The 14634-nt window shown below is 47.0% G+C and overlaps 1 protein-coding gene across 1 annotated transcript in view; it reads left to right on the top strand.

Moving 5' to 3' along the window:
* The window catches only part of CPNE4 (copine 4), a gene marked incomplete at its 3' end in the record, with an annotated part of 335804 nt that overhangs the window by 228144 nt on the left and 93026 nt on the right, over positions 1–14634 (top strand). Inside the window, exon 3 of the mRNA XM_084247517.1 lies at positions 9412–9591. Within this exon, the coding sequence (XP_084103643.1) occupies positions 9412–9591 (180 nt within the window). The remainder of the gene's footprint in view (positions 1–9411; positions 9592–14634) is intronic.

Genomic DNA, 14634 nt, shown 5'->3' with positions numbered 1-14634 from the left:
TGGTGAAAGGGAGCACTGACCCAGGAGTCTGGGAAACTAACTGCATCCACATTGCAACCGCGTGTGGAGTAACAGAATTTTGAGAATGTCACTTTCATCTCCACTGGCCTCAGTTTCCCCTGCTGGAAATTGAATAGCCAGAATAGCAGACAAATGGCATCTTTGTAGCACATGCACTGCTCCGACCTCCTCCCGTGTGCGGGGCAGGCATTGCTGCATCACCATCTTCCCACTAAGCACAGAGGTAGCCTCGGCGCCTCGCTGCACATGTTCTCACCGATCATTCCCATCTGAGAGGCAGGGTGAGACCCGCGGTCATTCCCAGACTTGATGGAACTGAGAATTTAAGCTGCAAGGTTATTGCTATCAATGATAGCAAATGAGAGGCAGGCGCCCCTGATGTAGGAGAGGGTGCTATGGGAAAGAGTGGAGGGTGCTCCTCCCTAACCAGTGGCATTGGAGAAAGTCCACTTGGACCATGTGGCATTCACAGCTCAGACAATTGGGAATTGATTTAGAAACCCAATGGATATTGGTTCTCTGGAGCAGTCAGGGGAGAAGTTGGAACCTAGGCAAGCAGATGCTAAGCAGGGAGACAACCCCCCAAAGCTTCATGCCTGCACGTGGACACCTGCTGGGAGGAGAGACGGGGTGGGCCCTGGCGAGTCCACCTTCACGAACTGCTGGCTGCAGAGCAAGGGCGGCATCTTGCAGATGAATTTCTTTTCCAATTTTCAAACATCAATTAATAAGAAAGCTGAGGCTTCCCAGTCTTGGACGACCTTTCTAGAGGACTCCACAGCTGTGATGGTGAGATGAGATGGTGGGGACATCCTGTTAATAACCAACATCTGAGAGAAGTGCAAATTGCTTTACACTTGTGCTGGATTAGCCTCCAAGCTCCTGTACGAGGAGGATCCGCCAGTAGCTGCAACTTGGAGTGACCTGCAATCCAACACCTTCCCACACCCAATCCTGGCAGGCTCTGCCCGCTTTTAGCAGACAGGCGTGAATTCTATAAGGCAATTTCTGATTGCTTGATATTTATGTGCCATCCTACAGCTGGAGTGGGGGTAGGAAGCAGTTGGTTTAGGCCTGAAAAGTGCCATCTCTTAAAAAGAACCTTTTTTTTTTTTATCCTTTTGACTTGGAGAAGCCACATTTCTCCTGGGCCATTCTAAAGAGCTGTGGCTAAGTAGAAGGAGCTTGAAGAAAAAAATATAAAAAGAGGGGAAAGAGAACATTTGAAGATCCAGTAAGGGATGCTGGACACTAAAGAGTGTCACTGAAAAGACTTTTCAGGGTGTCATTCAGTGAGAGCACTAAAGAATGTTTTCTTCTCAAATTGTTCTCAGAGTGTTGAGTGTGGGAGAGAGCCTTGCTTGAGACCACTGTGGTCACCTATGCCCAAGGGAGGCCATGTCCCAGGGAGGAGCCACAAGTGATAGCCCGTGTGGCTCCATCACTTCATAACTGGGTGACCTTGGCAAGTTAACCTCTTTGACCCTTAAGTCTCCTCATGTGCAAAATAGTGATGCTGGTGAAATGATGTTGTTGGGCCAATTAAATGGGACAATGTATGTGAAGTGTTTAGAACAACGCCTGGGGCATATTAACCACTCAGTGTTCCTTATAATCAGTTACTGAACTGGGTTGAGGAATAGAATGCAGTGGCTAAGAGGAAGTTAGCACATGAATCCCATGTGGATCACCAGTTCTCAAAGTCTTAAAAGACCATATAATTCATACATCATGAGCCAATAGACTGGACACAATTTCATATAATTGTGCCCTGGAGATTTGGAAGACTCGTTCAGATCTTCAGTGTCTTGGTTCATTTTTATAAGCATTCTTGAATCAGTCAGAGTTCTGGCTGAAAAGGAGATGTTAATGAAGGGGCTGCTTAGAAATGTGTGGGCAAAGTTAGAGGAAACAACAAGTGATGTGGAGGTACTCTGGGCTAGCCATTGTGGGGTGCTACCACAGGCCTTGATGGACAGGCAGAGGTGGCAGTGTTAATGGAACCCATGAGAACTGCAGTTTAGCAGGAAGAGCTTCTAGAAGGGGACAGTAGGGGGAGGCACATGATCCCTCTCAAAATTGCAACATGGGGCATGGAGGGGGCAAGAAACAATTAAAAATTGAATTTTTCACTCTCACTAGCCACATTTCAAGTACTCAACAGCCACATCTGCTTAGTGGCTACCATTTTGGACAATGCAGTTATAAAGCATTTTCATCATCATGGAAAGTTCTATTGTATAGCACTATACAGTGACAGGACCCCCAAGCTAAGTGGGCTGGGGCTCAAGGCAATGAGACATAGATAAGAAATCAAGAAACTGAGCCACAGAAACCAAGTGCTAGAGAAAGGGGAAGGAGCCCCTGGTGAGGGCATAGGCTTCCAGCTCAGGAAGACAAATTTGAGCACCACACCCCCACCACATGCCTCTCCAGTTAGGACTGGCCCAGCCTGTTAACAGAGCCAGCAATCTAGAGGGGCTGGGACAGCAGCAAGACAGAATGAGACCCATCGTCAAGGCCTAGAGACCCCTCTGGAGGCCCCCGCAGGGTGACAGCCCTTGTGTCTATTTCTGATAAATAGTCACGTCGAGTGAGTCTGCTTCCCACTGGAAGCAGCACCCCCCAGGGCTCTGTCTGGTGGAAGAAAGACTGTCTCGCTCGAGACTCTCGAGGCAGTTCCTCCCTGGGCACCATAAACAGAACCTGCTGGCACAAGGGGCCCTGTTATGTGAAAGCCGGGAGGCTGGAAGTGCCAGATCTTGGTGCTGCCAGACTGTGTGCCCTCAGTGGGCACAGGGACAAACTGGGCCAGGTCTGTCTGCTAGTGTTTGCTGGCCGTCTCTGGTGCTCCACTCTTCCGCCATGCTCCAGTGGGCTCCCCATCTGCGTGTCTGAATCCGGATTTCCTCTTTTTACAAAATATCAGTCCCATCAGGTCAAGGGTCCCCCCTACTCTAGTAGGACCTAATCCTAACTACTCCTGTAACGACCCTATTTCCACTGAGGTCACATTCTGAGGTACTGAGGAGGAGGACCTCAACATTGGAGTTTTGAGGGACATCATTCAGCCCATGGTTCAGTAGAGAGAGGGTGTATTTTTGAGTCAGACAGACTGCTACGAGCCTTGCCTGTACCACTGCTTTTTTTTATTATTATTAATTTTTTTATAGAGGCGTTTTATTTGTTTGTTTGTTTGTTTGTTTGTTTATACATGCACTGGGTACAGTCAGAAGCACGGGAGGGTGAGAGAATTCACCAGAGCCAGAGCGGGGAGCAGAGCAGGCAGAAGGACCGAAGCACACTGCTGAGGGGAGCAGCGGGCGGCAGGAGAGGTCTGCACGCCATGTGGGACCCTCCTCCGGTGGCCGGGGAGCAGCCGGGGATCGAACCGGCGCCGCAGAGGCCGCGGGCAGCTTCGCAACCCAGCGCTCAACCGCTGCGCCACCGGGGAGGCCCTTGTTTTGTTTTTTTAAGATTGATTTATTTATACAAGAACCAGGGTACAGATCAGAGGCGCAGGAGGGTGAGAATTCACCAGAGCCAGAGCAGGGAACAGAACAGGCAGACTGATGAAATACACTGCTGAGGGGAGCAGCAGGTGCGGCAGGAGAGGTCTGCGCGCCATGTGGGACCCTCCTCTGGTGGCCGGGGAGCAGCTGGGGATGGAACCGGCACCACAGAGGCCGCAGGCAGCTTCTCAACCCAGCGCTCAACCACTGTGCCACCAGGGAGGCCCCTGTATCACTGCTTTTTGATGCCACTTTATTTCATCGTTGCAGAATGAAGATGATATACTTAATAGAACCTTAATAAAATGATAAATATGCACTATTGTATGTATCACCAGGAAGAAAATGCTTCCGGTCAAACAATATCCTACCATCAACAACTGTAGGGTACAACTGTACCCTACATCCCAATATTAAATATGTTAAGTTGTAAAGTAAAGTATGTTGTTAAGTCTTCCATTCTTGATGAGGACAGGGAAAACGCCTCTGTGGGAAGGCAGGTGGCCTTGCTTTACTCCCTCCCCCTTCCTTTGCCTAAACAGAAAAGTTACCATCACCTTAGTCACTGCTCAACTTTTTTTTTTAAACTTTTTTAAAGATTTATTTATTTATGCATACAAGAACTGGGGTACAGGCCAGAGGTGCAGAGGGTGAGAGGATTCATCAGAGACAGAGTGGGGAACAGAATAGGCAGACTGACTGAAACACAATGCTGAGGGGAGCAGCGGGCAAGACATGAGAGGTCTGCTGCACCATGTGGGTTGCTCCCAGTCTGGCCAAGGATTAAACTTGGGGCTGCAGAGGCTGCAGATAGCTTCACAGTGCTGTGCTTAACCCCTTGTGCCACCAGGGAGGCCGCACCACTCAACTTTTCTTTTCTTTTTTTAAAGATTTATTTATTTATTTATTTATTTATTTATACAAGCACTGGGTACAGTCAGAAGTGTGGGAGGGCAAGAGAGTTCACCAGAGCGGGGAGCAGATCAGGCAGAAGGACCAAAGTACACTGCTGAGGGGAGCAGCGGGCGGCAGGAGAGGTCTGCGCGCCATGTGGGACTCTCCTCCAGTGGCCGGGGAGCAGCCGGGGATCGAACTGGCGCTGCAGAGGCTGTGGGCAGCTTCGCAACCCAGCGCTCAACCGCTGCGCCACCGGGGAGGCCCACCACTCAACTTTTCATCCAATTCAAGGAGGAATTAAATAATTTATGAGGCAGGCTGTGAAAAAATTGTTTCCTAAGGCTCTTCAGGGTGTGTGATTACCACAAAACTTTTCTGATTATTTCAAATGGGGTGTCTTCGAGTTTCTCTGTGGAGGATCCCACTCTTGACTCCCATTCTTGGCTAAGAGCCCATTGCTGTGGATGATTCTGAGAACCAGATTAGCACTTGGAGAAATGTCTCCCTTTGTTGTGAAAGGTGGATGGGGCACTGACTATTAGCTCTGGGAGGGAGGGGCTGTGCAGGTTTGTAGGATATTTGGTGTCCAGTGGTGTCACCCCAGCACTGTGACAACCCCAAGTACCCCTACACATTCCAAGCATCTCCCCCAAACATGCAAGGTCAGCTTCTGCCCAGGTTGTTCATGAGAAGTTCAGGAGAAGCAAAGGCCGTCAAATGCTCAGCCATATTTTCAGTCTTAAAAAATGGGGAACAGGAGTCCCCAGGCATGGGCAGATCAGCTAGGCAGCCAGAAATTATGCTTCCTTGGCATGTAGACTGTACAAAAATGGCAACCAATCAGCTCAGTTTTCCCCAGGTAACTTCTTAGATAACCAGCCACATTTTAGAGCTATAGACCCATCAAAGTAGAGAATCCACTCAAATTGAAAATAAAAGTCATATCTCACCAGCACCAACCCCCGCCCTTTGTTGAGTAATTTTGAGGCCTGCAACTCGTTTGTTGCAGCTATAAGTCAAGCCACCAACCCTGAGGCCAGTCTCTTGCAATCAGCAGCCACGAGCAGCTAAAATCATGAAACTGAATAATACTATTTCTGGTGGCACAGTGATTTATCTCATTATCGAAATTTTATGTGGTTTAATATGCCTCCTTGGAACTTATACGGCTTGAAAAATTATCTGTAATAAATTTTTTATTTTGGAGCATAACGTTAGCCATTTTTATTCAGAGCAAATTAGTTTCTCCCCACCCTCACTAAATAAATATTAAGGAAATATTTAAAGAATATCAGTTTGACGGAATACCTAATTACAAGACTGCCCTAGGGGCCCTCTTGTCTCTCCCTGGCCCACAATGCCACTCTCAGCAGTACCTGTTACACTCAGGATAAAGACCTGTGCTTCCCCAGGCTTCAGACCTGTTGCTGACTGGCACCAGCTCTGTCTCCTACTCCTCTCCCAACCTCACCTTCTTTGCCTGTGGCAGTTACAGTCTTCAGATTCCCTCCCCCCCCCCCCTTGGAGCAGGTGCTCGTTCTGTGCCTATTCTAAAACTGTGGACCCCACACTGACCTTTGGGACAGTGTTCAAGGCCCCCACTGTATCTCCACTGTGCCCCATGGACAAGTCAGGTCTCCAGAGATAAAACCTCAGCCTCATTCATCAACTTTCCCCATGGGGTCCACAGTTTACCTTTGCCATCCAGCGGTGCATTCCTTTGAGTAACAGAGTTAAGTGGGAAACCTTCAAACCTGTGTGACTGTAATCTAGCGTAGGGGTGAAATGCAGAGATCTGGGAGCTTGACTGCCCAGGTTCAGGTCCACCCCTCGCAAGCTATGTAACATCGAGAACACTATGGAATGTCTGGGTCTCCCAGTAAGAGGGGATAATGGCCCCCACCTCTTTGTGTTGTCATAAGGATGAAAAGACAGTGCCTGCCAAGATACTTGAACACACCCTTTTTCAAAGAAGCTACACAGATGGCAAATAAGCATACAAAAGATCCCCCACATCATAGTTAATGGGAAAATGCAAATTAAAACCATAATGCGATACCACTATACACATATTAGAATTTAAAAAGCTAACCATACCTATTTAACTCCAAGGTATTTACTCAAGAGGAGAAACATATGTCCATACAAATGCTTGTACATGAATATTCATGGAATTTTTATGTGTAACAGTCAAACTGAAAACAATCCAAATGTCTACCGTGGAATACTACTCAGTGGTAAAAAAAAAAAAGAACAAATCATTGGCTTATGCCACAGTGGGGAGTAAATCTCTACAAAATGATGCTGAATGAAAGACAAGGGACAAAACAGACTACCTGTTAGATATAATTTATCTAAGTTACAGAGGATGCAAACTCATCTGTGATGACAGAAAGTTGCCAGCAGTTGCTTGGGAATGAAGGGTAGAGGGGTAAAAAGGGGTGTGAGGATACTTTGGGACTATGGACATGTCACTATCTTGATTGTGGTAATGGTTTCATTCAGAGGTTAAAACTTACTGGTGGCCTAGGGGTTAAGTCAGCACTATCACTGCTGTGGCCTCAGTTAGATCCCCGGCCAGGGAGCTAACTCACATATGGGGCAGCAGACCTCTCCTTTCTGGCCCACTGCTCCCCTCAGCAGTGTATTTCAGTAAATCCACCTGTTCTACTCTGTCTCTGGTGAATCCTTTTACTTCCTGCCCTCTGGCCTACACCCCAGTTCTATACAAAAAAAAAAAAAAAAAAAGGAAAAAAAAACCCTGAATTGAGGACAGCAGATAAATGTGGTTTATTATGTGTCAGTTACACCACATTTTTCTTTGAAGGTCTGTGACATATCAGGCCTTCTATAAACATTAATGATTAGAAACATTAGTATTATATTGAAAAATATTTTAGATCATTTTATCAAAAGAGCATCTCATCAAAAACAACATTCAAAGATGGGTCTATCACCAGTATACCATAGCCTAGTTACCAAAGCCTAGCCCTTTCTTTCAAGGAATGCTCATGAATAAACATGAGTAACCAAAATGGTATAGTTTTGAGGTCTGCAGGCAGGAGTTCCGCGGCCATTCTATCACCCAATACCTTGTGCTGATATTTGACCTTGGCTGTTCTCAGTAGTGTACAGTTACAACACGTGTTTGCTCTAAGAATCAAGTGAAAAAAAAAATGCATGTGAGCATATTCTGCAAACTCTAAAGCAACATGAGTGTATCAGTCATGATGACCCAGAACGAGACATCAGCAGACTACTTTTGCAGACTGGGTAACAGAGGATCAACAAGATTAAACCAAACCTTGACAGAAAACTTCACCTAAGAGTCAGGGGTGGACCCCACACCTCCTTATTCCCTGACTCTGATAGTCCCCCATCAGAATTGCCTGGGACACTTTAAAAGATACAGATTTCTGGGTCCCACCCAACACTTACTGAGCCAGAATTGCCTGCGGGAGGGGACAGGAATCTGAAAAGAGAGTTGCCCTGTTACAGGGGTAGCTCGGCCAGTGATGGTCTGGTCTTTTGGAAATAACTGCCTTGTCCTTGATACCTTCCCATGAGAAATACATGCATTCCCACACTCCGTTGCTCAGATTAAACCCTGCTTCAGTCTCCAGAAAAGATAAGGCATCTGCCATAATGACTGGGAATGCAAAACATTTTGCTAGAACTTCCAAATATGCATTTAGTATTGCAAACACGGCTCCCTTCTTCAATCTCCTTTTCCTGAGCACCTCTGTGCTCTTAGGATTCTTACTGGTCCTTAGATTAGCATCAGAAATTACCTGTCCATATAACACCACTGCTTTTTTTTTAAAGATTTATTATTTATGCATACAAGAGCTGGGGTACAGGCCAGAGATGCAGGCAGTGAGAGGATTCACCAGAGACAGTAGGGAACGCAACAGGCAGATTGACCAAAGTACACTGCTGAGGGGAACAGCAGGCGAGTCAGGGAGGTCTGCTGTGCCATGTGGGTAGCTCCCTGGCCGGCCGGGGATTGAAATCATGCTGCAGAGGCTGCGGATTGCTTCATAGTGCGGTGCTTAAACCCTTGCGCCACCAGGGAGGCCCAACACCGCTGCTTATTACTTAATTTCATTCCCTCAAAACACCAAATCATTCAACATGGGCCACTTACCTTGAACAGCCTGCCATGGGTGTGTGACTTGGTACGAACTTGAGCCTCCTATCTACGTGAGATCATCCTTTGAAAATCAAGAAGGGAGAAGTGCATGGGGTAGGTGTGCGTCAGCCATTTGTGCCATTCGGAGTGATTAACACAGACACAAAGACCAGAGCTTTCATCTGTTCTCTCAGCATCTGAACCTGCCTAGGGCTCGCTCCCTCTGTCCACAGGAGACAAGTTTTCCTTTTCTGTGTCTTATGTCAAGTCCACCTATAAATTACTTCCTGGAGGTTATCTAGAAGCCCTCTGTTAAAAGGCACCACATGAACATAGTTAAAGCTCTGATAATACAGCTCCTTATTCTATTGATTTTAGAGCAGATGTTGCAAAAATGCCTCTGGACCAGGGAGGGAAATTGATTGAGGGAGAAGAGCTTCGAAACGGGAAGGTGAAGGTGCCATGGAAGGGCAGAGCCTATTTATCATCGTGCACAATTGTGGCCCATATTTTATTCTGATTTTTTTCTCAAGGGGCATGACAGAAAGAGCCCCTCTCATGCTGACAGTAAAGGGGGGAGCCCAAATGTGCAATCGTCCTCTGCCAGCCTCAGGCTCCCAGCAGCCACGAGTAATCCACCTCGTGCAGGTATTAAGGCTTCAGATTATTGTGTCTAAGAAGATTTTCCTCCTTAAAACATGGCTCACTCTCTGAAGGTGCTTCCTTGAAGACTTTCTGGCCCTGGTGCCTTGACAGTTTGGAAAAAAGGAGCAGTGTGTGAAATGAATCTGCCTGAAGCACAAAGCTAGGGCCCGCTAATCCCCGCTGGGTCTTTCTCTCTCCCTGCAGGTCGACCGAACAGAGGTGATTCGCACCTGCATAAACCCAGTGTACTCAAAACTGTTTACTGTGGACTTCTACTTTGAAGAGGTGCAGCGCCTGCGCTTTGAGGTGCACGACATCAGCAGCAACCACAATGGGCTGAAGGAGGCCGACTTCCTGGGCAGCATGGAGTGCACGCTGGGCCAGGTGGGTCCTGGACACCCTCCCTCCCGCCTCGCCTTCTCCTGGCCTCTCTCTCCCTCCTCATCCCCTGCCCCTGCCCCGCCCTGCAGGAGTCCCTCATTCAATCCTTGCTTGCTTTCTCCTATTGACCTTCTTTTCTTTAACTGCTTCCATTCGTTGGTGGCCCTTGCACCGCCATAGCCATTACACTTAACATTATATTTACCTGGGGATGCTGCTGCAAAGGTGTGAGCACTTACTTATTGCACAAGGTTAACCGTTTCCTCTACTGAATTTCTTCATGGCCTCAATCACTTCTTTACCAACTGTTTCCAAAGCTGGTTGTGTGTCTGCAAAAACCTCGTCCTGAAACATTCAAAATGTCCATCTCCCGACCCAACCGCCAGACCCACACATGGGGCGTGTTGCTTACTCATGGTATTCCCAGCTCTGATGACAAAAATAGCCTGAGAGAGGATCTGGGAAGGTATTTGGTGAATGAATAAATGCCTGTGCTTAACCCTGACAGCAGTGGTGTGAAATAAACATCCTACTGCTGCCATTTATCAGTGGGAAGCCAGGACTCGGGAGAGGGGAGTGCTTTGCCTGCAGCTCCACCTAAAAAGTGGCAGAACCAGAACTTGAACAAGGCCGGCCTCACTCCAAACCCCATGATGTTGCTTCAGTCACCCCCTTCCTTGTTTTCTTTCCCTCCCACTGTACCCAGAACCTTTAGTAGGTACTAAGGGGAGATAGCAATGAAAACTCCCGGGGCTCCAGAAGAGCACAGTGTAGCTGGAGAAGGACTTAATGAGCACCACAAAAAGAGCCACTCAGGACACTCTGGACACCACACCGAGACGCAGGCCCTGGGCTCTAGTCACAGGGTTGTGGGGCTCTTCTGCTGGATAGAGGGGGGAAAAAGACATTCTGGGACAAAACTTTGCAAAAAGCTTATCCAGGGTTGAAGAAGAGGAAGAGAGGCCTTTGAAGTAAGAAAGCGCTAGAAACAAGGCAGTTGGGTCGGCACAGCCATCACCAGGGTTGGAGGGGGAGGAGAGTCGTTTTGCTGAATCAAAGTTAGATGCTGGTTCACTGTGAAGCCAGTGGCTTTTAAGCCCGACATCATGTGGCCCCCTCCTAGGTCTCTGTTTCACCTTTTTATTTGTAGTCTTACTTTTTTCTCAAAAAAGCATTCAGAATTATGCAAGCTCAAGTTTCCACAAAATCTGGATCCACCCCCTGTTTAGGTAAGGGCCTGGTTTGGGGATTAGCAAGAGACAGCCCCACAGGAGAGATGGCAAGCATGCATGGTGTTTGCTTTTACCCTCCCTTATGCCGCTTACCACGAAGGGAAATCCCTCCTGGGTGAGCACTGCGACCTCGTAGACAATGTCCTCAGTTATCGTTTCCAGCAACAATAGTGATTAATTTCATAGGCTTGTTCCTTCTTCTTCAGTGAATGTCAGCAACTTAACGTGGTGGTACAGCGAGGGGAAATGGTGAAGGAACTGAAATGTTCTCCACAGATAGACTCTCTCATGATTTTTGAAAAGAACCCAAGTAGTCATTGAAGGAATGAGGTAGAATTCTATCTCATATTAAAAAAAAATGGTGATTAAAATGTCACCTTTTATAGATATAAATGAGCCACTCTAAGATTTTTTTCTTGGATGGTGGGCATCCCTCATGCATAAAAGTTACATTTATTTCACAAAAGGAAAAAAAAAAAGTAAACCTATTAAGAGCCTTGTGAATAAAAGCCCTTCTCATCCAAAGCTGCAGTGATTTTTTTCTAGGCGAATGGCCCTCAGACTCACACCTGCTCTCCCACAAGCCTCATCTTTCAGCAGCCAGTGAGTCCCTGACCCTCCACTTTGTAGTGCTGGGCCAGAAACATGGTGCCTGCCCTCAAGCAGCTTACAGTCTAGTTAGGGATAAAGAAGGAAAGGGCATGATGGCACAACTATAAGTGAAATTACAACCATTGTTGGGGAGAAGCAGAGAATAGGAAGAGGGCAAACACCGACGGAATGGCATCCATCTGGTGGGAAGGCCAACAAAGGCTTCGGAGGGAAGTGACAGTTACAGCAAAACTTGGGGAGATGGTGAGGGGGAGAAGAATGGAAACATAATCCAAGCAGATGGGGACACTGGATACCAAGCCTGTGGGCTCAGGAGGGAGCTTGGCATATGGTGAAGAATATCTTCCTTTGGGTTTGCCAGGAAACTGACCCTGAGACAGGAAGTCAAAAGAGCTGATGGAAGCACGATGGTAGACAGGGAGTGAGACAGGGAGAAAGACTGGACATCCTGAAAGATTCTGACAAGGGGTGGGACAAGATTAGTTGGGTGGATTAGAAAGATCACTTTGTCAATCCTATGAAGGGTGGATGGGAGAGGGCAGACATGGAGGCAGGGAAACCTTCAGGAAGCTATACTGGGAGAGAGGTGAGGAGGGTAGGGGTGACAGGAGTTGAGAAAAGGAAACCCAGAAGTGAGTTTTCCAAGACTGGGATCCACAAACCTTGGAGATCTGTGAGGGAGGAGGAGTTTGCAGGTGCCTGGCTAGGGTTCCTGGAGGAGGCATGGGGCTGTCTTTCAGGAATCGAGACTGAGAAGTGGTGTGGAGAATAGAGTGTGAGGCTGATGTGCTCAGCTCAGGAAGTCTGTGGAGATGTCACAGGAGGTTACCAATTGGCAGCACTCTTGGACAAAGTCACTTCTGGGTTTCCTTTTCTCAACCCCTATCATCCCTGCCCTCCTCACCACAGACCATGTGCATCCGGCAAGGATACAGATTGAAGAGCTGCCTCCCTGTGGTATAGTAGCCGGCACATGAAAGTGGATGAGCTCCTTTCTTCAAAGAGACTTTTATTTTTATTATTGGAAGGGAAATCATTGAACATGCCACATATGAACAAATCATAAAGGAGTTTTAGAAACCATTGTGTATGTAAGGCTATCTCTCCACTTTCTGTCACATAAAAATGTGAACTCAGTGTTCTCTTGAAATCAGAATCCCCTACGCAGTGTTTTCTAAGTGTAGAGTAACAAACCAGACAGGAGCATTTGTCACGAAAGGCTTGTGAAGGTCAGCCAGGTCCTCTACCCTTCTGTCTCCAGGCTGTGTCACTCAGGCGTTGCCCTTCGGGAATTTTTCTCTTTCTGAATTGTGTTTCTCTCTCGTATAATCAAGCACAAGAAGAAAGCATCAACAGTTACCTTCTTCATAACTTCAGAGGTTAAAGAAGACCCTTTTTCTTGGCATAGCTTAGGCAAGGAGTGGCTGGAGGTGGGACGGTTGAGGGCTGGAGGCCAAGCCTGGTCAGGCACTAGGCCGTGTAAAGGCTGTGGAGCCTGATGGTGCAGAGGTGAATCTCAGCTCAGCGGCTCTTCAATTGCTTGTCCAGAAGCAAATTGCTGACTACATTAATCCTCAGTCTCTTCATTTGCAAATGCAAATAACAGTAGGGCTGGCTTGGAGAGACTATGAGGATCAAATTTAGATTATTTAGTCAAATTTAGATTATTTAGTCAAAGAATGCAGTGTGTGTGTGTGTGTGTGTGTGTCAGAGAGAGAGAGAGAGAGAGATTCTTCTACACTATTTTTAGGCAAAAATTATTAAATTATTTCAGATAAGATCTATGAAATAATCTGGGGCAGATACTTCAATTCCCATCTCACCACAACTAAGGTCCTAAAGGTGCAATAAGGTGACATCCCCAAACCCAGGAGGAAGTCACATTCAGAACCTGCCTCCTCAAGGCTGTCTACAGGTACCTACTCTGTCTACCTCAGTCTGTCACGGTCTCACTCTGCCACATGGAGCAGCAGGACACATGGCCCTTAGGAGAGGGAAATAACAGCCCACAGCACACTAGAAACTGGCACTGGTCGTACAAATTGGGTGCGAGCACAGTCAGTGACTAGCATGAGCAGTAATGCCAAAGGAAGGTTCACGTCCCCTGGAGCACTAAGGCAGAACTGTGTGTTCTCAGCAGATGGCTGCGGAGGAGCAGATCACAGGGACACAGGGTGCTTGGAAAGCTGTGTACTCCTTCTGGGTGAACTTGGGGGCCATCCTTGGATGTTTGTTGGCCAAAAAGAAACTAGAAGCTAAAGCCCCTTCTCTGCTACACCCAGCAGAGGGCCTGCCGAGGAGACAGGATCCCTCACCACCCAGAACAGCCGAGGTCCCTGTATGTGATGACCTCCTTTTCTTTCACCGCTGCTAGGGCGTTCATGCATCCCCATATGTTTCCACTCGTTCATGTGCACCAAATAGAGTGGACAGTGAGTCAGGAATAATAAAAATAATAAATATAGCAGCCGACTTCCTCTAGGCACTTTATTTACCAATCATCGCACCAGGCTCTCACTGTACCTCATTTCATTTAACCAGCACAATGTCACTGGGAGGCAGCAGTTCCACTTACCTCTGAGGAAACTGGGGTGGCAAGTTTTTGTTCCCCTACAATGAGCCATCCTGAGCCTTCTCCATGTACATGGCATTTGCACATGCCCTTACCTCCCCCTGCTGTACCTTTTCAATTTCAATCACCCTAAATAAAAATATGCTGTACAGGCACATCCTGTACAGCATGGCACTGTGAATTGAATCTTTAATATGTCAGAGGGCCAGTTTGATGAAGTTAAATACCAAAAAGTCAATTCACTCAGTGTTATTATAGCCCCCAATTAATTCTCCACCAAGTATTTTATTTACCAACGATAAGATTTTTAAACACTTTTTAATGCTCACTGCAATTATTTTAAAACTTCTGAAGATTTGCTGCTTTTGCAGTTTAGCCTGCTTATGAAATTTAGTTACTGATTATCATAAACTATTCTGAATACCAAGGCTAGCCAAAGACCAAAATTTCCTTTTTCTTCTCTCCCAAAGCACACCAGCCCCACCACCAAAGCACCTGCAGTCCTTTATCAGACACTATTGAGCCTCACCCCCTCTAGTGTCCTCTAATCTGCAGTCAGATTTCTAGGATTTATTTTCATTTAGTTTTGTCAGTTCCTTTGTTTTGCTTCTTTATATTCCACGTATGAAT

The sequence above is a fragment of the Talpa europaea genome, assembly GCF_964194135.1.
Source record: "Talpa europaea genome assembly, chromosome: 11".
NCBI classification, from domain to species: Eukaryota; Metazoa; Chordata; class Mammalia; order Eulipotyphla; family Talpidae; genus Talpa; species Talpa europaea.
Note: the sequence above shows the minus strand (reverse complement) of the source record. Positions and strands in the feature narration are given on the sequence as shown.